The 21842-nt window shown below is 41.4% G+C and overlaps 1 protein-coding gene across 1 annotated transcript in view; it reads left to right on the plus strand.

Moving 5' to 3' along the window:
* The window catches only part of DESI2 (desumoylating isopeptidase 2), a 42830-nt gene that overhangs the window by 8215 nt on the left and 12773 nt on the right, over nt 1-21842 (plus strand). The window contains exon 2 of the mRNA XM_059412540.1: nt 20140-20212. Coding sequence (XP_059268523.1) covers nt 20140-20212 — 73 coding nt within the window. The remainder of the gene's footprint in view (nt 1-20139; nt 20213-21842) is intronic.

The raw sequence follows: 21842 nt of genomic DNA on the forward strand, positions 1-21842 counted from the left end.
ATTTGAAAGGACATAATCATGAAAAATGAGCACCAAAATTAAAGGACTTTATTGCAAAATACAACATATTTGAATGCATTTAAAATGCGTGTAGACTCATGGCAATATTGTGTAAACAACTGATTTGATCTTGTGGATTGTACCAGGCACTTGTCTTCGAAGTCTTTAGTTTGTAGCAGTACACTACACTTCTCTTTTCTTTCCTTTTTTATCTTTTTTCTTTTTTCTTTTCTCTTTTCTTTTCTTTTCTTGGCCTGTTGATTCATCTTACTCAGCATCACAATTTTGCTTCTTTCACTAAAGTTTCTTCCTGCATTAAGAGAGGTATCAGTTGCCAGATACCGGGATGCACATGTGGAACTGAGCTTTACATGGCATTGTGCAAGCCTTCTGCACGGCTGGGTTTTTGTCTTGGCGTGTTGTCACGTGTTCGTTGACAGACATTCCAAAGTTCTCGGGGAAGCATGGAAGACCGCCAGTGCTGTGATGCGTTTGTGACTGAGCTTTGTTAGCACGGTAACTGCGATGTTCTCATGTGCTAGCACAGTACAGTATGCAGTCTGGCTTTACACTCTGTACTTCACACTTCCAGTAGGTTCCATCACCGTATTTTTTATCAAGTCGATATATATAGTTGTTACCAGCCACTCTTTGAAGAGCGCCACATCTACGTGTCAGTGTAGAGATCGCTAGCTAAGATTTATCAAACCTAAAAATAGGAGCTTTGTTAATGGAGAAATAATTGACAACTAGCTTCGGTACATTTAACCCTGCCCAGGGCACGCCATGCGTCCTTGGAGAAATGAAGCCAGACTGTCATCCAGTTATTTTATCTTCCATGGCCAAGATGCATGTAGCAAAACTACGAGACATGAGTGAAAAATAATACGGTATATTAAGTGGCATTAGGGCTAAACAGGAAAATAAACAGAGGAGGGGTAGGAGAGTGTAGGTGAGGATGGTATAGTTTAATTTCTACTCCAGTTTCCAATAGAGTGGTCCAGAAAGATCTCACCAAGAAGACATTCCGGAAATTTGAAGGGGTACACCACGTGGCTGTGTAGGGAGAGAATGTTCCAGGCAGAGGGTGTGCAAGTACAAAGGGTAATAAGTCAGGCCACAGGCCTCCTAAGTAAATCATACAGCAAGAAGCAAGAGAGATTTTGAGGGGAATTTCTGATGTTCTTAGGTTCGTGAGGACCATTGAAAATAGAGCAGTTGATACCAAAGAAAGAGCACCCCGAGATGAGGATAGTTTCCACAGAGCTGAAGAGCAACATTGCCTTATTGAAAACTACCACAGGATATTGAAAACTAAGGAGAAAATAGCAAGATTAAGAAAATCTGTGAGAACTCTGAGTAGAAGGGTCAATGTTAGGCTCTAAAAGGATCGAGTGCCAGGCAGAACTTGCTAAAAGTTAGGAACATTCGTGGAATTTGAGAAACAAAACAGGTGAACACAGGGGAAGGGAAGGAAAAATAAGAGAAAGCAGGAAGACAGACTCTTAAGAGACTCTTCGCCCTAGGAAACAAACAGCGTTGCTGGAGGGAAGGTGGGGAGGGGCAGGGTAAGGACGGCACTTGATGGAAGGAGCATTGGGTGTTCTTTGCAACTGATAAATCACTAAACTCTACCCCTAAAACTGATAATACACGGATGATGACTAAATTGAATGTAAATTTAAAAAAAAAAATTTAAGTCAAAAAAAGGAACATTCGACCAAAGCCTGGCTTAACTTTTAAATGTTAAGGATAAAGTAGAAGGTCCTACAAATACACACAGGCAAAAAAGTTACTCCAGTAACTTTTGTCCAGTGGACAAAATGAAGCTAACTTTTTTTCATGACACCAAAGCCTAAATAAAATGGAGCCTTCGCTACAGAGGGAGAGGGCAGACATTTCTGTCTGAATGCCGTGGCTTCGTAAGTTGTCACTCGTGCAAAAGGACCTAGAGAGTATCAGGCACCTTTTGGGAAGCTGAAAATGACTCAGACCTTGAGAATGGCTGAAAGAAAAGCCCATGGGCTCTACTTCTCATTTAGCACTGCTATCTTCTATTTTATATATATGTGTATGTGTATATAAAATATAATATATAAATATATTATCTATAATGCTATGTATGGTTCCAGTGCCAGTGTCCAGAGTTGCTCTTCACAGAGAACACGATGTTAAGAGGATTAAGTCCCAGATTATATTGCCCAAATCTTTGGTCAGCAGAGGCAGTTGGTCTGGGTTGGTATTGGAAGATTGTATGTGTACAGTTTTTTTCATATAAACGTAAGTATTGTTGGGATAAAGTTACATCGAGGGGCAAAACAGCAGAAAGAACACAGTTCATACAGTGTAAGAGAGAAAACAAAGAGAAAAATGTTGAATGAAGACAAGTAGGACCAAATACAGAGATCATGAAATGGTCGTAAATACAGTAATCCCCCTTGTAAGTTTCTTAAGCATATTTGCCTTCCAGAAATTTCAAATCCCATGTGGTCAAAGCTGTTGTTGTTTTAGGACCTTTCTGGCTTCTGTCAGCCCTGGAGAGGCTTTCCCTGGTCTAAAATTACAGAAATAGGCGTTCCACTTTCCCAAGTGGAAAGCCAATTATCCCAACACTGTTGATTGAATGATCCGTGGTTCCCTATGCTAACTGGAGGCACATACCGCAGTCATCCTAAACTAAGATATCATGGATCTAGGAATCTAACTTCCTGACTTTCTGGGCTAGCTGTGTATTTAGCTACCTCTTCCTGCCCCGTTACCAGATGTGTAACTGCAGTATTCCAGCACGTTTTGATACTGGTGAGGGAAGACACTCTTTCTCTCTTTTGGAATTCTATGTTTCTCACATGTTAGTTTTTCAAGTAAAATTTAAAATCAGTTTGTCAAAAAAAACTCACTGAAATTTTAAGTGCAATGACATTAAATTCACGAATGGTAATTGGGGTTAGGTGTTAGAATATCAAGTCGCCCCATAATATAAGGACTAAGTTTGAGTGATTACAACATGCGAGCCCTTGCCCCATATTATTATCCCTTTTTCAGATGATGACACAGGTTTACCTGAAGAACCTGCTCAGAATCACGCCGTAAGTGGTGGCGCACAGTCTGGAACCACGAGCTCCGACAGTGACGTCTGTGCCCTTCACCACCACATTGTATTTCTCCCCTCCTCCTATCCCTGGAAGGTGCTGCTTCTCTATTAATTTGTCCTAATCTCACCGCCTCTCCCACCCCTCTGCCAGACTGACTTCCACTCTGTGCTTTCTGGAACTCATGAATGGGCAGTAGGAAAAAAAAAATCCCCTATATCTGTGATTATTTCTGGGATGGTTAATTTTATGTGTCAACTTGACGAGGCCAAGCTAGTCCCCAGGTTTTAGTCAAACATTAGTCTAGATGTTGCTGTGAAGGCATCTTTCAGATGCGATTAGCATTTTTTAAAAGTTTTTATTTAAATTCTAGTTAGTTAACATATAGTATAATATTGATTTCAGGAGTAGAATTTAGTGATTCATCACTTACACGTGACACCCAGTGCTAATCACCACAGATGCCCTCCATAGTCCCCATCACCCATTAGCCCATCGCCCCCCCCATCGCCCCTCCAGCAACCCTCAGTTTGTTCTCTGTAGTTAAGAGTCTCTTCATTTAAGTCAGTAGACTTTGAATAAAGCAGATTATCTTCCATGTTGTGAATGGGCCTCATCCAATCAGTTGAAGACCCCAAGAAAATACTGAGGTCCCCTAAGAGGGAAGGAATCCGGCCTCCAGAGGAGCTGCCACATCAACTCTTCCTGGGTCTCCAACCTGCCAGCTGGCCCTGCCAACTTTATGCTTGGCACCCCCCAAAGTTGTTTGAGCTGGTGCCTTAAAATAATCACTCCCTTACTACATCCTCATCTGAGTTAGATTCTGTAGTCTGCCATCATGGTGTGCTCCGCCCTACCTCCTGTGCGAGGGGTGGGAGTCACCACCACCCATCCGAGGTCAGACCTCCCACTGTGCTAGATCGCAGCCCTGCACTGCACTCCGGTGCAAGGACTTCTCGCTCTGAAATTGGCCTTCCAGTTGGTATGTGCGCGTATGCTGCAACAGGTACCTGTTGTCCTCTTGGAGCTGAGTAGAGTTCCTTCCGCATTATCCCCACTGGCCATCCACCATTGTGTACTATGCCCTCCAGCCCGAGGGTGTCTTTTTAATCAACTTCTTTAGAAGTGTGCCACTTTCAGAAGGCTAGCAAGGAAGCAAGCCGGAGCTGTGGGGTGTGAGGCCCCTTCATCCATTCCAGTTGCTCTCTTCTGTGGGTATAAACAGTAATTCAGCAGTACACCTGTTGAAGTTCTTACTCTGCCGTGAGCTTGAGGGCAGAGACAGGGTCTTACTCTTTATTCCCAGAACTTGGTACTTTGTAATGGCTTTTAAAAGGTGTGTTGGGTTCCCCTTAGGACCTGTCATCCTGAAACAGTTCCTTTCTCCACTGTGTCATCTCGCTCGCAGCTGCTGCTCCCCTCGAGGGACCTGCTGCTCTGCAGTCCTGACGGACCTCCCTAGCCTGTCAGGTGGCACATGAGAGCCCCAGACACCTGCACTGGTTCGAAACAAGAGTATCGATATGACAAAGAGCCACGATTGAGGCTTGGGACAGCCAGCCCTCCCTGGTCAGGCCTGCCATCTGCCTGTCGTCTGGAATCTGTTTTCCTAAGTAGTGTGTGCAGTTCTTTGTCTTTGTGGCGCAGTCTGGAATTAGCCTGCATGAATTTGCATCCCGCCTCCTGCTTTTTAACTGTGTGACCTAGGAAAGTTTCCTGCTAAACAGAGGGTTCCTTGCTGGAACGGAAATCAGAGGGTATCAAGTCTGTAGGGTTGTACGATCTTGAGGCAACTTAAATGAAATGCACAGAATGGGACGTGGCCTATGATAAGCTCTAGAAAGTGTTAGCAGTGTGTTAGTGTAGTTGTTGCCAGATGATGGGAGCAAAATGAGCTGTCTGTATGCTTTGCACCTTTGCATGCGACACCTGAGTAACCTGATCTGTGGCGTTTCCTCAGTGGATCAACAGGAGTGTTCTCCTTCAGGGAACAAAGTGCCACCCAAGCTGAGGCATTAGAAGCAGGCTGTTGGATGTTTGACATTTGCTCCAAAATCTCCATCGTAGTGTGTGCGTGACACTTGGGTTAATTACATAAAGCCTTTTCTCCCCCCTTGAATGTTGGCGTTGACAGCTGGTCTATAGCCTTTCGACCAGATGAACTTAGGGGAACTATTTCTAAGCCTTTAAACATTGATGGAAATTGTGAAAATAAACAACTCGGCCTGAGACTGGTTTGTGTACCATAGCCTAGTTATCATTTCTAGCTCATTGTCCAGCAAAAAGTTAAAGGAGCCACCAGATAAAGAATTTTATACGTTAGCTGTTTCCTCCGGTTCTCAGTATAATCTGTCGCGCGTACTCTTGTTTCCTAAACGGTATAAAAAGAGTGGTCCACTCGGAGTACGGTTGCAATGCTCGTTTCCGAAAGGACCGTATCTTCTAGATTTCTCCCCCTCCTTTCAGATGTGAAGGACAGCTCCCAGAATAGTTCTCTACGTTACTAAATTAGCGACCGGGTGGACACATTATAGGGCATTTAGGCAAAGACTGGGTCTGTGGTGGTGCCTGAGGGGTCACTGTAACTTCACCCTTAAGGAAAAATGATGACTTAGTAGTCATGGTCTCCATCTTACTGTGAGGTTGTTCAGGAAGCTTCAAGATCGTGTAAAGAAAAGCAAGAGCATGTGAGACTCTCTGCTGGAGGTAGAGCCCTGTGTTCAGAAAACGGTAGGTGGAAACTGTGAAACCCGCGCTCCGTTTGCATTTCAGCCCCTCGTCATGTGACTGTGGCCAAGTGGCTTGCCAGGACGTCCCTAAAGTAGTTTATGTATTTTACATGCACTCCTGTCATTATGGAAGACAGAGTAAGTGGAAGTGTGTTGTAGGGTAACATTCAAAAAGTGAGTTTTTAATTTACTATATATATACATATTTCTGTTTAAACACTAAGCTGTGACTGTTTTCATTCTTACTGAGCTCCCTGCGGACAAGGACTGTGAGTTAATCATCCTTGTATCCCCGGCGCCCAGCAGTCCCTGCCACATAGGAGGGGTGCCCGCATGTTACTACATCAGACTTGTCTGACTCGCTTTATTTATAGCTTTGCTGTAAGCAAAGATTTTAAATGAGATTTAAACTGAGGTGCAGTTTAGGGGGGACCCTTCTAGAGCGGTGGTTCTCAATTTTATCCTGGACCCACTCAGAAATACATTTTACATAATGCAATTATACACGGGTAACGGAGACCAAATGTTCAGGAAACAGCCTTGCTCTGGATCATGTCCTCTGATTAGTTCTGTTCCATTATATTTCATTTTTTTCATCCATTATATTTCAATCATATATATCATGCATAAGGCTGGTAACAACATCCCGAAAAAATTTTGGGATCCTCTAACAGGTTGCAGCCTACAGTTGAAGACACCTGTCGAGAACTCAAGCTCTGTGAGAGCAAGAACTTCAGGTTTGCTTCTTCATTGCCAGTGCTTGACACGTAGTAGGTGTTCAATAAACATTGCTTGAGTGCGTAAAAGAATGGAGGTGCTCTTTTCCATGGGCCACAGTTAAAAAGACAGTAAAAGGAGAACATGGCAAACTCCTTGCTGCAACGCTTCGATTCATCAAGCTTTCGAGTGGTCTGCTAGGTCCTAGGCAGCACGAAGGATCCAGAATTCAAGAAGGCTCAGTTTCAGGCCTCGTTCAGTTTAGAGCCCAGTCCAGGGGGATGGTCAGGTAGACGTAAGCCATACAAGAAGTTTTCAGATTTTACTGAAATATCTGACACCAGCCATAGGTACAAACAAAGCTAAGGCCGGATAGGGAGGTTTTACCAAGAACTTGGTTTTCTGCTGCAGATGTGGTATCAGGACCCAGTACCTCGCCCATCGATTTTTCATCAGCAGAAGAGTCTAACTGTAGGTTCTGTAAAATAGGTTTAGTCTGAAATACATTCAAAGGGCATTTGGTTCGCCAGCAATTTGACTTTTAAAAATCAATTCTCCTTTATGGGTGCCTGGGTGTCTTAGTGGGTTAAAGCCTCTGCCTTCCACTCAGGTCATGATCTCAGGGTCCTGGGATCAAGCCCCGCATCTCTGCTCAGCAGGAAGCCTGCTTCCCTCCCACACCCCTGCCTGCCTCTCTGCCAACTTGTGATCTCCGTCTGTCAAATAAATAAAATCTTTAAAAAAAAAAAAATCAATTCTCCTTTAAATAACTTACTAGTTCAGTGATCCTGTGTCTAGTTTGTGGTGGGTCCTAAAATGGGGTCCTTTGAGAAGCACGATGATGTGTTTTCAAAATTAGAGGAGGAAACCTTAACTTTGTTCACAATACAGAACACTGCATTTTCTTTGGTTTTCCATTATCGCACACGTGTTTAGGTGTGTGTACTCACCCTCGGGAGCCCAGCCGTGGGCTCACCTTAAAATTTATCAAAACTGGGACTCGGGAATAAAAGAGGGTGAACAGTTACACAGAAACACATGTGAACTGGGACCGTCCCAGGCAATCGGGAAGCACCCGTGCCTGAACTTTAGTGCACATGTGTATGTTTGATCACATTGTCTCAAAAAGGGAATAAACTTGACAGCACGTTTACAAACCTTGAAACACTATTAACTAAAAAATACTGGCAAACCTTTTGTAATCAGGAGAGATCATTTCCAGAGATTGCAGCTTAATACCCAACGTTATCAACAACATACACATAATGTATAATGAAAATGTTTTTGTTAATATAAAGTTTTGTCCCCCACCCCAAGACCTACAAAGTGAGTGATATGCTTATTTTAGATATTATTCTCTGGTAATGAAAAGATTGGACATTTTCTTCAAAACGGTAATAGAGTAGGGTCTCCGTGTGGTGCCATCTTTCTTACAGGCTCAACACAAATTAACAGATAGCCCCGGATGCATATGGATTCATCTGGAAAAGATACTAGACTGTCTCCGCTCGTTCAGTGAGTTTTTATTGACTCTGTGTTACGATTAGCTCGATGCCAAGGCTCTATAGATAGCATTTTAATATGATTTACTGTTAAATAGCATTTGCTGTAAAATTATCTGGGACTCAACCCAGTGGTGCCAAAAAGACCTCCTGAGTTGATTCCACAGTGTGAACCGCGAGGACAGTTTTCCGCGAGTCTGCCCTCTAGTAATTACCCCACAGCCTCCACTGCTCACCGTTTATTTTTAATTCTTAACTCCGTAATTGAAATGCCTTGTCATTTCCCTAAGCACCTTTTTGTGGGAAGTAAGTAAAAGACATTTGCTTTAATCCATATGAACACTGGCTCTAGGATTTTTAGGGGAAATGGTCACACTTCATACTGAGATCGGTTTAAGGGAGTCAGGCCCAGGACCTAAGTGGTTATATTAAGTGTTTTAAGTTCCAGACTAGAAAGATTGCATTTATTGTCATTGCTGCTTTCAAACAGGAAATTTAAAATTTTATTAAGTTGATAAGACAAATCACTGACTGAAATGAAGTTTGATGGAAGTTCTCAACCAGAAGAATAATGTAGCATTTTAATATAGGACTATAATATGCCACAGTGAAGTCACTTCTGTAAACACTGCTTTAAAGTAATAAATGGAAATCCCGAGGCCAGTTTTTTTGCATTAAGGCAAAATCGAGTTCGAAAGTAATTATAGTTTATTTATGCCTTTGTTGCCTTCCCACATATTTCAAGATAATTTTTCTCTGAAGTGTGTTCTTTTACTTTATGTTAATGCTTAAAATGCTTTGAAAAGCCTTGTGAACTCGAGTGGCAGGGTTTCGTGTCAAAAGAGGTTAAGTGTGGGTTAGTGATCCTTCCCTGTTTACTGAGGAAGTGCAAGGCCTTAAGGTCCTTGTGCCACAGTCAGCTCCGCAGCGCCTTGCTCTGGCTTGAGTAGCTGTCGTCCTGCCGCCTCGCTGAACAGAGACCTTTTACTCAAATCGGTGCTTCTCAAGAGCATAAATAATTGCTTGTCAGAGTCTTAAAGTAGAATCCAATTAATTCTGCCATTGTTTGCCATTCAGTTTAATGAGTCACTGCTCTTGATCATTTGACATCAACTTCCAGAGAATTAAAAGAGAGCTAGAGCTAACCTGCTTATTTACATGTGCATTCCCGCTATGGGAAACAGAAGTATTAGGGAAGGATCGTGTAGGTCGGTAAATGTTATGTGTTTGCTACTCCTAATGCGGCTACCACGGGCCAGACAAGTGTTCTAAGTCTGTATATATTCGTTAATTCTGAAGTAGTCCCCTGGGGTAGACGCTGTGTTTCATCCCCATATCATAATGGGGTTATGCAGGTTGTGCCGCTGGCAAAGAGTGAAGCCGGAAGTCGAACCCATGCTGGCTCCAGGACCTGAATTGGAATCACTTTCTGAGACCGATCGGGTTCCTTAAGCAGGCATGTGTGCATGTATAAGAAGAAACCGAGGCAAAGTGCTCCAGTCCCCCGACCCTCCGTCCACTGTCTTGTCCTCTGTAATTGACGGGCTTTAGCTCCGGTGAGTTGTCATACTTGGATCAGCCTTTTTTTTTATCGGAGCCATGATCTCGGGAGGAAAGTTGAATATAATAGAAGCCGGATCCTTGTGATCTAACCCGGAACAGAGGAACACTGTGGGCTTCCCTGTTAGACGTCGAGAGAAAGAGCCTTGGAGTAAGCGGACCTCATGACAGCCTCTCATACATGATTTAGGTGGGCAGTTCTGCAGCCGGGTCGTGGTGACTCTGCTGTTGGGTCGTGGTTTGAGAGCGGATTTTGTGGTAGCGCCCGGCAGGTTTACTGTTTTCCTTCAGTATGTTAGGAAGGACTTGAGAGCAATCAAACAGTAAGTTCACTTCTCAAATGCAGACATCCGACTTCTCCTGGAAGCCTCTGAGGGACTCCCTTTCTCAGCACGGGGTAAACTTGGATATCCAGGCACCTGCAGTGGACCTGCCCGAGGTTCTGTGTCACACAGCCTGGTCTCTGGTGGCCGGCCCTGGTGTCATGCCCTAGAGCTCTAGGAGCCACGGTTCTTGAACTAACCCCCGGATTGCTAGTCGACCTCTTAGGCTTGCGCCAAGCTCCAGGAATGGGAGCAGGCTGCTCCAGCTCAAGCGAAACGCCTTGGGGTAACACTGTTCTGCGTTATCGCGTTTCCCCCAAGTGTGTCATTGTAGACTCTGGCATCTGCTACTGTTCAGACAACAAAATCAGCGAAGACGTTATCCAGCAACAATTCACAGAAGTCGCACTACCATCCAGTCTCGTCTAATTCGGCAGCTTGTTCTGTTTGTTTGTTTTGCGTGCGTGCATGTTCTTGGCTGGGATTTCATGTTGCAGATTTAGATCTTTCTTTCTCTTAGAAGAGTCCGTGTCTTACGGCGTTCTGCAAAAGCAGGAATTCCCACAGCGGCTCGAGAAGCCCTGTTGAGCTTTGTAGGGAGGTTTTCACTGCGGAGATGCCACGTGAAATGTGTCCACGGCAGTAAATACTTTCCCAAAGTAAAGCCAAGGAATAGCAAGCGTTGGAGAAGCGCTGAGAAGCACTACCATTAATTTCAACCACCTTGAGCTCGGAAGGGATGGCCATTAAACCAGCGGGGAAGTCTGATAACTGAGACCATTCAGTAAAAGGCTTAGCTTCTCCAGAGGGTGGTGTTTGTTTCCAGTTACCTGATCGAATCCCCACTTAAAACAGGCACCATTCCTGCTGTCTGCAAAGCCTGGGCGGGACTTTGAGGCCAAAAGACTCCTGGAGGAGAGGCACGCTGACCTTGAATTAAGCGCCCCGCTTCCACCAGCAGCCTGGCCAGTTTTTCAAGATCGAGCCTTTCAGGCGTGTGCTCTAATAATAGAGCAAGGAAGCCCGAACAGGAGCAGAAACATTTGGAGGGCGTCTCTCTCTATGACCGGTGTTCCCTGGAAGGCTTTACCATCTTTTCTTCTGAATTCATTCAGGGGGGAAAAAAAATCACACCAAAGGAAAAAACATTGAATCTACTTCATAGCGTAAATTCTGAAAGTTTTGGCAGCAGCGCGCTGCTCTTCATATGTTCATTCTGGTAGCTGACCAGAATACATCTGTTTAGAGTTGGTTTTTTCTGTTCTTGATGTGTTATTTGTTTATAGCCTGGTTTCTACATGTTTTAGAAAGCAGCTGTCTGGACTTCGGAATGCAGTCTGTAATTTGAGAAGTAACCCATTTAAAGGTTTTTGACTGGGGATAAGAGTTCAAGAACGAATTGGACCATCTTTTCTGTTATTATAAAATGTTTTAAGGTCACGAATATATTTTTAACTGGTGTTTGCTTGTTTGTTTGTTTTGTTTGTTTTTGGTCAACTTCCCACATTCATAATTGTTTGTTTTCTTTCACTCCTAGTAAAGTTTGTATTAGACCATTTGTAAGACTAAGAACAGGGAAATGGGAACTTTTTTCCTCATGAATTTCTTGGTTTTCCTTTTGTTAATATAGGGAAACTTCCCTGTAATGCCATCTTTCCTTCCCTCCCCTCCCAAGAAGCTAAGAGTGGATTGTATTTAAAGGAAAACTTATCCTTGGGGGACACGTTATTTATAGAACCGTTTGCGTTTAAGTTTGCCAACTGTAAAATAATAGGCTTTCTGCCATTTGACACAAGTTAGTACACCCTTTATTTCTATTCCTAGCCTTTTTAAAACGGGTTTTTAATCCACATCCCATACAGTTCACCCTGTGCACAATTCAGTGGACATGTGAACTCCTGTGTTCTTTACTCTGAGAAACTATTTACTACTGTGGACACATTTCCACGTGTGTTCACTGAGTTCTACAACCATCATATCAGACCATGTTAGAAATTTGTCTTCACCCTAAAAAAGAAACCCCATCCCGTTAGCAATCACTTCCATTTCCCTGCAAACCTCCCCTTTGTAGATAACCACTAATAATACTGCTTTTTAAATTTACCTATTCTAGGCATTTCTTGGCAACGAAATCCTACAGTAGGTGGTTTTTTCTGACCTAGCATAATGCTTTCAAGGGCTCTTCATGTCATTGGATGCATCAGTGCTCCATTCCTTTTGTCGAGAAATATTACATTGTAGAAACACTACACCCTGTTCACTCATCAGTTGACGGACATTTAAGGTGTTCCCATTGGTTGGCTATTAGCAATAATACTGCTGGGAAGGTTTTAATCATTTTCAGATGCAGAGCTATATTCTTTTGTTCAATTTATCCCTAAATATTTTTTTGATGTAACTATAAATGGAATTTTCTTTTTTTTATTTTTAATTATTTTATTAACATATAATGTATTATTAGCCCCAGGAGTACAGGTCTGTGAATCGCCAGGTTTACACACTTCACAGCACTCATCATAGCACATACCTTTCCAGTATAAATGGAATTTTCTTAATTTCATCTCTATATTGTTCATTGCTGGTATAGAGAAATGCAGTTGATGTTTTATGTATCATCCTGTACCCTGCAGTCTTGATGAACTTGTTTATTAGTTTTTAATAGGTCATTAGTGGACTTCCAGTAATTTTCTATATGCAGGAGTACACCATCTGCAAGTAGAGATCATTTTACTTCTTCTTTTCCAATCTGGGTGTCTTTTGTTTCTTTTTCTTCTCTAATTGACTGGGCTGGAAATTCCAGGACAGGATCTTTGGAAGGGGCAAGAGCAGACATCGTTGTTTTGTTCCTGATCCGAAAGGGAAAGAAGGCATTGTATCTTTCACCATTAAGTATGACTTTACACTTGATCTTAGCCAAAAGGCCAAACTGTGGGTTTTCACAGATGCCCTTTATCAGACTGAGGAAGTTTCCTTATATTCCTAGTCTGTTGAGTGTTTATATCATGAAAGAGTGTTGGATTTTGTCAAGTGCTTGTTTGCATCTAAGGAGATGATCCTGTGGATCTTGTCCTTTATTCTGTTGGTATGGTATATTACCAATACGGTATATGACATGAATTGATTTTTTTGAATATTAAACCTAACTTCCATTCCTGGAATAGCTCTCACTTGCTTTTTCTATGTTGCTGGATTCAATTTTCTAGTATTTTGTTGAGGATTTTTGAGTCCAAATTCCTAAGAGATGTTGGTCTGTAGTTTTCTCATGATGTCTGTCTGGTTTTGGTGTCACATTATTGGGAAATGTTCCCTTCTGTCTTTTGGAGTGGTTTGTGAAGAATTGGTACTGGTATTGTTTAAATATTTGGTGGAAGGGCACCTGGGTGGCTCAGTCAGTTAAGCATGACTCTTAATTTCAGCTCCAGTCATGATCTCAGGGCTGTGGGATCCAGCCCCACATCGGGCTCTGCGCTTGGTGGGGAATCTGCTTCTCTCTCTCTTTCTCTCTCTCTCTCCCCGCTCCCACCCCCTACCCCCACCTCTCTTCCCTCTCATGCATGCACTCTCTCTCCTTCTAAAACAAATAATATTTTAAAAATTAAATGTTGGGTGGAATTCACCAAAATCATTTGGTCACAGTCTTTTATTTGTGGGTGGTTTAAATTACTAATCTGTTCTCTTTCATTCTCATTGATTATAGATCAATTCAGATTTTTTATTTCTTCTTGAGTCAGTTCTGGCAGTCTGTGTCTTTTCAAGAATTTGTTCATTCCGTCTATTATCTAATATTGGTATATGGTTGTTCATAGCATTTCTTATAATCCTTTTTTTTCCTGTAAGGTCCACAAAGCTGTCTGTTCATAGATTTATAACTAATAAATAGTTACCTTAATCTCACAAAGAAATTAACTCTAAATTTGGGGGCTTTCTAGGGATGGAAAATACAAAGAAACGTGATCATCAGAGGACTGTTGAGCCCTTCGTTGTTACTGCTCACAGTGAATATGTAGCATCACCATTGATTCCTGCCTGGCCCAGAATATTAAGACAAAACCTTTGCTGGGGGGAAAAAATGATGTTAGGAGAGGTAGGCTTCTGCTGTCTAATACTACCCAAAGGAATCTGGGTAAAGATAGCCTTTCCTTAGCAACTTCTAAGTTTCCTAAAACCTTGAACAAAACATTTGACCTGATTGTCCAACTTTGCATCCAAGGGTAGAAGTAGATGCTGGAGCTTGAAAAGCTCCCGAGTATTCATTTTTCACTGTAGTATGTCAGCACTTCACGAGAAATCTTATATAGATCAGGTCTTATTATAGTGAATTCCAAAGGACCAGCCAAATTTCTGGATAGTACATTTCTCTCTCGTTTTTAAGTTTCTCTAATTTTACAGATTTTCCTTCTCAAAAAATGTGTCACAACATACCCTTTCTTTTTTAGAATGTAAAATCTTGAATACAGGGAGATTTCAGACTCTAAAGTAGTAGCATACGTACCCAGGCGACTGAAAGGAGTTCTAAGCATGGGAGAGATCATGATCTTTATTCTTGGAAGGGCAGAAAAGAAAAGATTCCTGAGTTCAGGATCCCCACTCTGGCGAATGCGTCCCCATTGTCACCCTGGCCAGAAGTCACTGCTTATGTATGATTTTTAGTTTCCTGAAAACATTTCTGTCTCCTGAGAAAACATTTAGAGTCCCATTATAGAAATTTATTATAAAAGCACTTTTGGAAAACTAGTGTGCAACTAAAAGATAAATTGTTAAAATTAAGTGCTATTAGACATTAAATGGAGAAAAATGCTCAGCTTACTAAGAGTTTTAAACCATTTGATTATTGCAGACAAACCATTTTGGATGATTTTCTTTTTGGAAAAGATGGATTCTTTTTGGAAAACGTTCTATATTTTGGTAGAGAAGCTCACACTATAAAAAGAGAAAAGGTCACCTTTAAATGAGAGCTGTCTGCGTTCGGAACAAAAGCTGTCGGTGCTGTTGTTAAGGAAATCAGCAGTATACAGACCAAATTATTGGTTGCAAACAGTATAAACAATGGAATTTTTCAAACGGAAAAGACAGTTTAAGTCGAAGAGAAGTTGGCTGCCAAGGAAACCACTGACTGGAAGGAAACTAGCAAAATTTTTATGCAGACTCGCCTGATCACCTTGTGGGATTTTTTGCTTCCTCTTCTGAGAAGGGAGAGCAAGTAGGAGGATAGCAAGCAACAGGGAAAAGCAGCTCTTCTGCTGTAAGGAGATGAGAACTAGATCATTCTCCTCAGTTCCCCCTAACTTTTTATTTTGAAAATGTTTATGACTTCAAAAACAAAACAAAACAAAAACTTGGGACGCTTGGGTGGCTCAGTCAGTTAAGCGGCTGCCTTGGGCTCAGCTCGTGCTCCACTGGGATCCACTCCTGCATCGAGCTCCCTGCTCAGCGGGGGGTCAGCTTCTCCTGCCGGCTCTACCTGCAGCTCCCCCGCTTATGCTGTCTCTGAAATAAATAAAAATAAATAAAATCTTAGAAAAAAAACACTTGAAAGAAGAGTACAATGTGTATACTCTTCCCCTAGATTCACCAGTTTTTTAACTATACTTGCTTTCTCGTACCCTATCCTACACACACAGTCACTTTCACACCCATGCAGATAATAAGTCACAAATGTTATAGCATTTCAGCTCTAAATACTTCAACATGTATTTCCTAATAAGACATTCTCTGCCTAACCACAGTACTGTTATCACACCCAGGAAATTTTCCATTACTGTTTCCCCTAATAATGTCTTAGGGAGAGGGGGATTTAACCTAAGATATAGTCAAGGTTCCTTCATTGCATTTAGTTGTCATAATTTTTTTCATCTTCTTTAAAGAATAGCCACCCTTCTTTTGACTTTTATGTCACTATTTCTTTAAGAGACCAGGTTACTTTTCTTATAGAAAGCCCCACAGTCCAGTTACTGATTTTTTTTTCTTATGATTATATTCTATTAAACATATCTGACAAAACTAACAAAGGAAATGTTGTGGCCTTTCTGTTTTATCACATCAGGAGGTACATAACATCAGTCAGTGATACTGTGTTTAATCATCTACATAAAGTAATAGTCACCATATTTTTTTCATATTTTCAAAGATAATCTTTTTTGGGGCACCTGGGTGGCTCAGTGGGTTAAAGCCTCTGCTTTCGTCTTGGGTCATGATCTCAGGGTCCTGGGATAGAGCCCCACATGGGGACTCTCTGCTCAGCAGGGAGCCTACTTCCCCCTCTCTCTCTGCCTGCCTCTCTGCCTACTTGTAATCTCTCTCTCTCTCTCTGTCAAATAAATATAATTTTTTTAAAAGATACCTTTTTTTCCTTATAATACAGAGAAATGTGGGGTTCAGTACTTTGAGACCAAGTGAACATTATTCTCCTTTTTCTTCAAGATCAGGAACAAAACCAGGATGCCCCCCTTACCACTTTTACTCAACATCATATTGGGATTCCTGGCCATAGCAATTACGCAAGAAAAAGAAATAAAAGGCATGCAAATTGGAGAGGAAGAAGCAAAACCGTGTACACTCGAAACTATAATACATGTGTGAAAAAAATTGGAGAAATAGCAAGATTTTATCCTCAAAGACTGAAAGAATTAATAATGTTAAGATGTCCATACTACCCAAAGTAATCTACAGATTCAGTGCAATCCATATTAAAATTCCAGTGACATTGTCCCAAACCTAGAAATAATTATAAAATCTGTATGAAACCACAAATGACCTCGAAGAGCCAAACCAATCTTGAAAAAGAAGGAGAAAGCCAGAGATACCACTCTCTCTTATTTCAAACTATACTACAGAGCTACAGTAATCAAACAGTATGGTATTGGCATAAAAACAGACACATACATCATTAGAACTGAATAGAGCTCACAGACTTAAACCCATGTATTTTTGGTCAGTTGATTTACAACAAAGGAGGCAAGAATAGAGATAAGGAAAGGACAGTCTCTTTAACAAATGGTATTGGGAAAACTGGACAGCTCCATGCAAATGAATGAAACTGGACCACTATCTTATACCAGATACAAAATCAACTCAAAATGGGTTAAAGGCTTGATTGTAAGACTTCAAATTATGAAACTCCTCCAAGAAAACATAGGCAGTGATAAGCTCCTTGACACTAGTCTTAATGTTTTTTTGGATCTGACTTCCCATTTATAAAGTAAATAAGTCATTGGGATGTATTGTGCCATGCAGGAATATAGTCCATAGCATAGTATTAACATTGTAAGGTGATAGATGGGAACTAGACTTATAATGGTGACCATTTCACAATGTATGTAGATATCAAATCACTGTATTCTACACCTGAAACCAATATTGTATGTCAGTTATACCTCAATAAATGTAATTTTTTTCAAATATTTCAGATAAAAGTGAAAGTAGCCCTTTCTACTGCTCTACTTCCTCCCCTGCTATGTCTGCACCCCTTTCCCAGACTGTTAACAGTTTGGTCTGTATCCTTCAAACTTTCTTTTGCTGTAGTCAGTGTAGTAAAATACTACAGTTTTGTAGTATGTTTCCATTTTAGCACAAAATGTACACAAAGGGCATATTTATTTATTTTGCAAATATGTGATCACATGACAGATAAGATATCATAATTGGTGTTTTACCTTATACGTCTTAGGGATCTTTTTATGTCATATGTATCGAGTTATACATAGCTACTCTTTTAGTAGCTGTATGATAGTTCATAATACAGATTTACCATAATTTATTTAACCATTCCATTACCGATATCAGTGTTATTTCTCGGTTTTCAGTATTATAGACAACAGTTAATATCCCAGAAAATGTCTTTGCATATGTTCAAGTATTTCTGTAGAATAGATGCCCAAGAAGTATAATGGTTGATTAACTGTTACTGATTCACACTTCAGTGGGAGCTTCCTCACACCCTTACCAACACCAGCAATATTTAGCAATATTTTTTATATTTGCCAGTCTGATGGATTTAAAAAAAAGAATGGTAGCTTATTGTTTTCATTAGTATTTTTCTGTTTACTAGTGAAAATGTTAGTTCATGTTTGTTAGCCACTAATTTCTTCCATGATTGCTCACTTGTCAATAGGTTTGTTCGTTTTAAGATTTTTATTTATTTGAGAGAGAGACAGAGATAGAGCACAGGAGTGGGGAGGGAAGAGAAAAGCAGGCTCCCCAGAGATCAAGGAGCCTGATGTGGGGCTTGATCCCAGGACCCCAGGATCATGACTTGAGCCAAAGGCAGATGCTTAAGTGACTGAGCCACCCAGGCACCCCAAAGGAGTTATTTTACTGGAGCTTTTGTGTATGGTATCCCTTGCTGTCTGAATTTTTGCTGCCTAAACTGTAGAATTAAGTAGATTTGATGAAGTCTTGAGAAATCCCTTTCTGTATGTACCCTCACTACAATACCCAAAATCAATTCAATTCAGATAATATCCCTAACTTGCCATCCAAATTCAGGCTGTCCTAAATCAGGAACCAAATAGAATCTGATAGAGAGCGAGACATATTATCATTCTCATCTTTTCTTCTTGTGTCTTGTTCATCCTTTGATGTTGTGCATGTGGTTTTACACAATAAGAAATTTGAAGTTTTTGTTGAATATCTGTGGTTTTCCTATAAAAATTCTAGGTTTTGCTTTACTTAGGTCATCTTTTCCCATCTAAGAATTTTTTTATCAATTTTCTTCTCTATGATTATTTTTAGACACACCAGAATTTTTAGATACATGAAACATATTTTTATGCATGAGTTTTTTCAACACCTTTTTAATAGTTTAAACTTTAACATTCTTCCTAAACACCATCTTGATCATATACCAGGTTCTTACACGTGCAAGGATCTGTTCTAAAGCAGTACTGTCCTGTGAATGAGTGTATTGATATATATTTTTTTAAGATTTTATTTATTTATTTGAGAGAGAGAGTATGAGAAGGGGGGTTGGTCAGACGGAGAAGCAGACTCCCTGCCAAGCAGGGAGCCCGATGCGGGACTCGATCCCAGGACTCCAGGATCTTGACCTGAGCCGGAGGCAGTCGCTTAACCAACTGAGCCACCCAGGCGCTCAAGTGTATTGATATTTAGATGAGAAAGTTCCTTGTTCTCTTTCAAGTATTTCATCTTTATTATTGCTTAATTTTTCTTCCAGGTACCTTTAGGACAGAATAAATTGACATGATCCATTTATACTTCCTCCAGTGAAGTATATATATGTATGCGAACATGCACTTCCCAAAGTCTGGAAAACTGGCTAGGGATCTGGAACCAGGTTAAGACTTGAATAAACCCAGAAACATTAAGACCAAATTACCTATCCTCTAATCTAGAAGAAACTTAATGGGTTTGTAACACTGTTAAGTGTTGCCTAAGTATTGTTTAATGAGCTGTCGACTCATTTACTGCCGCCTTCTAGGTAAACCCTCTCCAGTCCTCCTGGCACCCCTCTGCGTTCACCCCCAGATATCCACATCGTGATGCTTGGTGCACCCTCTTTGCCATTCCAGACATTTTTCCCCATTCCCTTCCACTCTGCCACACCCCCTGCATTTTCTACCTGGGGAAACCTCATTTGTTCCTAAAAACCCAATTCACATACTGCCTTTTCTGGGAGTGTTTGCTGCATGTCACTGGTAAGACTGTGGTAGCCTTTGTGCCTCATATTATCTGTTCCTGTATTACTGTGATCAAACTTTGAGCTGAATCAGGACATACATGCCATATATATGTCTTATATGTCTTTTTCAAACGTTTTTGAAAAAATACAATAGCCCAGTCCTCAGGGAGCTCACCAGAGAATGAAAGGGAAGGCTTAAGATAGAAAAAAAATAGATATGAAAGCATATGCTATGTGTGATTTTTTTTTTTTTTTTTAAATCGCAGGAGAGCTTTTATATCCATTTTTTCCCCCAATCTGACCAGGTTTAAACTGTATGGCTTATGCTCTAAGCCTTTACAACTTTGAGGCAGTCATTTTGACCCAGGAAGGCATTCCACATGGGATGTCTTACAAGCAGAAGCGCAGAGATAGGACCAAATGAGCCATTATTGTTGAGTCCGGGGGCCAGAAGGAAAAATACTAAGAAATGAAGCTAGAAGTGCCTGACTGTTCCGTGAAGGACGTGGGGTAGTAGTTTCCTATCATGTGGAGTTAAGTGGTAAGTGGACAGATACTCTGAATCTCTTCTTTTTCTCCTAGTACTGGATGAACGAATACACCTCGTCCATCGGAATTGGCGTTTTTCATTCGGGCATTGAAGTATACGGCAGAGGTATGTGTACACACAGTCTAAGTAGACTTTCGGAACATTGTTTTCTTTTAGAGGACTTACAGTTCTGTCTGTAGCGCTTTCGGCTGCTTCCATACATTACTGTGGTAAAAAGAAAATCTCCCCACATTCGTTTACACTGTATTTTGAGAAAATGCCCAAAGTTGAATGTATTTGGGGAGAAAGTATATGACACCATACATTCATGAAGTTATCTTTTATTTCACATACAGGGTCTTAAAAGATACTTGCCTTTTGGGATTGTCTTACCATTGACAGTCTTGTGCCAGTGATAACTGGAGTTCCTAAGAAAACCTGCACGTTGAAAACCAGTCATTGCGGTTGGAGAGGAGTTGGTGCTAGTGTCAGACTTGAAATAACCAATTTCCTGAGGGAATTTCAGTATTAAATTTGTTTTTATAGACTTGCAAGTGTGTCATTACAAAGTTTAAAAATGTCACAGAGCAAATCCCACCCTTGATTACATCTAGCTTTTTGCTCAGGAATGATGGCCTTTGTCATTAACTCAGCCCTTTTAGTCCCCTTGGTCCTTTATTACGATAAATACGACAGGAGCCACTCAGGCCAAGCAGCTTGTTATCAACAGCTTTTTCCTTGGTTCTGATTCGCACTGTTGGTGTGGGGTAATTTCCTCCAGACCGAGCCATAAGTGGTAACGGTCTGCATAACGCAGAGCACATTGCCAGTTCCAGCAGGGCTGTAAGACCGTATTATTTGCATCATAAACTCCCCCTGTAGCAGAAATGTCTTTTATTTGCCTCAGCCAGGCGGTCTCTGTACCAGACTTTTAAGAACACGTGATGGCAACCTGCCCGGAGCCACCCATGGAGGTTGCAGACCAACTTGCGCGAACACGAGAAAAAGGCTCATGTACCCCAATGTGTCGGGGGCACTGATACTGTCCCCTCCTCACGCTCCACATTAGCTGCCCCTGGCTGCGGCATAGCATAGGAAATGTTTGCTGTGGGGATCCGCCCCGTGAGCTCCATCTTACTGGAAAGGCTGCATCTACCAAGTAATCCCCCAGAGCACGGAGGCTGCTGCCCGAAGGCTTAGCAGTCAGATTGTCGCTGCAGGCCGCATCGTCATCCGTGGGTTTACTTCCCCTGTTTGATTTGGCTTCTACCAAAGTTGTGTGTGTTGCTTTTTAACTGATTTTCTGTGGTGTGTTCCAGTCTTTTAAGTGCCATCCAGTTCTGAGCCACATGACCATGCCGCTGTGAGATAGAGAAGGACATGGGGACAAGTGGCACTTGCTCCATTTTGCAAACAAAGAAGCCCAAGCTCAGCTCTGCTGAAAGTCCTGCTGCTGATCAGTAGAATGGGGACTTGAACCTGAGTGTTCTTGCCTACTAGTCAGTACCCTCACACCAGTCTAGTCAGTGCTCCCCTCCGTCAAGTGATTTAGGAAGAATTAAAAACACGGTCCAAGCATGTTCAGGGAGGCTTATCCAAGCTAAGGTCAATATCTTCCTGAAAGTGGAATGATACTTCTGGAATAAATGGCTGATGACTTTTCTTACTGGAATTGAAGTAAAAAAAAAAAAACAAAAAAAAAAAACTAAACAAAAACTAAACATTACCTTTCCACATCTGACGTGATTATCTACAG

Source organism: Mustela nigripes, chromosome 10, assembly GCF_022355385.1.
Source record: "Mustela nigripes isolate SB6536 chromosome 10, MUSNIG.SB6536, whole genome shotgun sequence".
NCBI lineage: Eukaryota > Metazoa > Chordata > Mammalia > Carnivora > Mustelidae > Mustela > Mustela nigripes.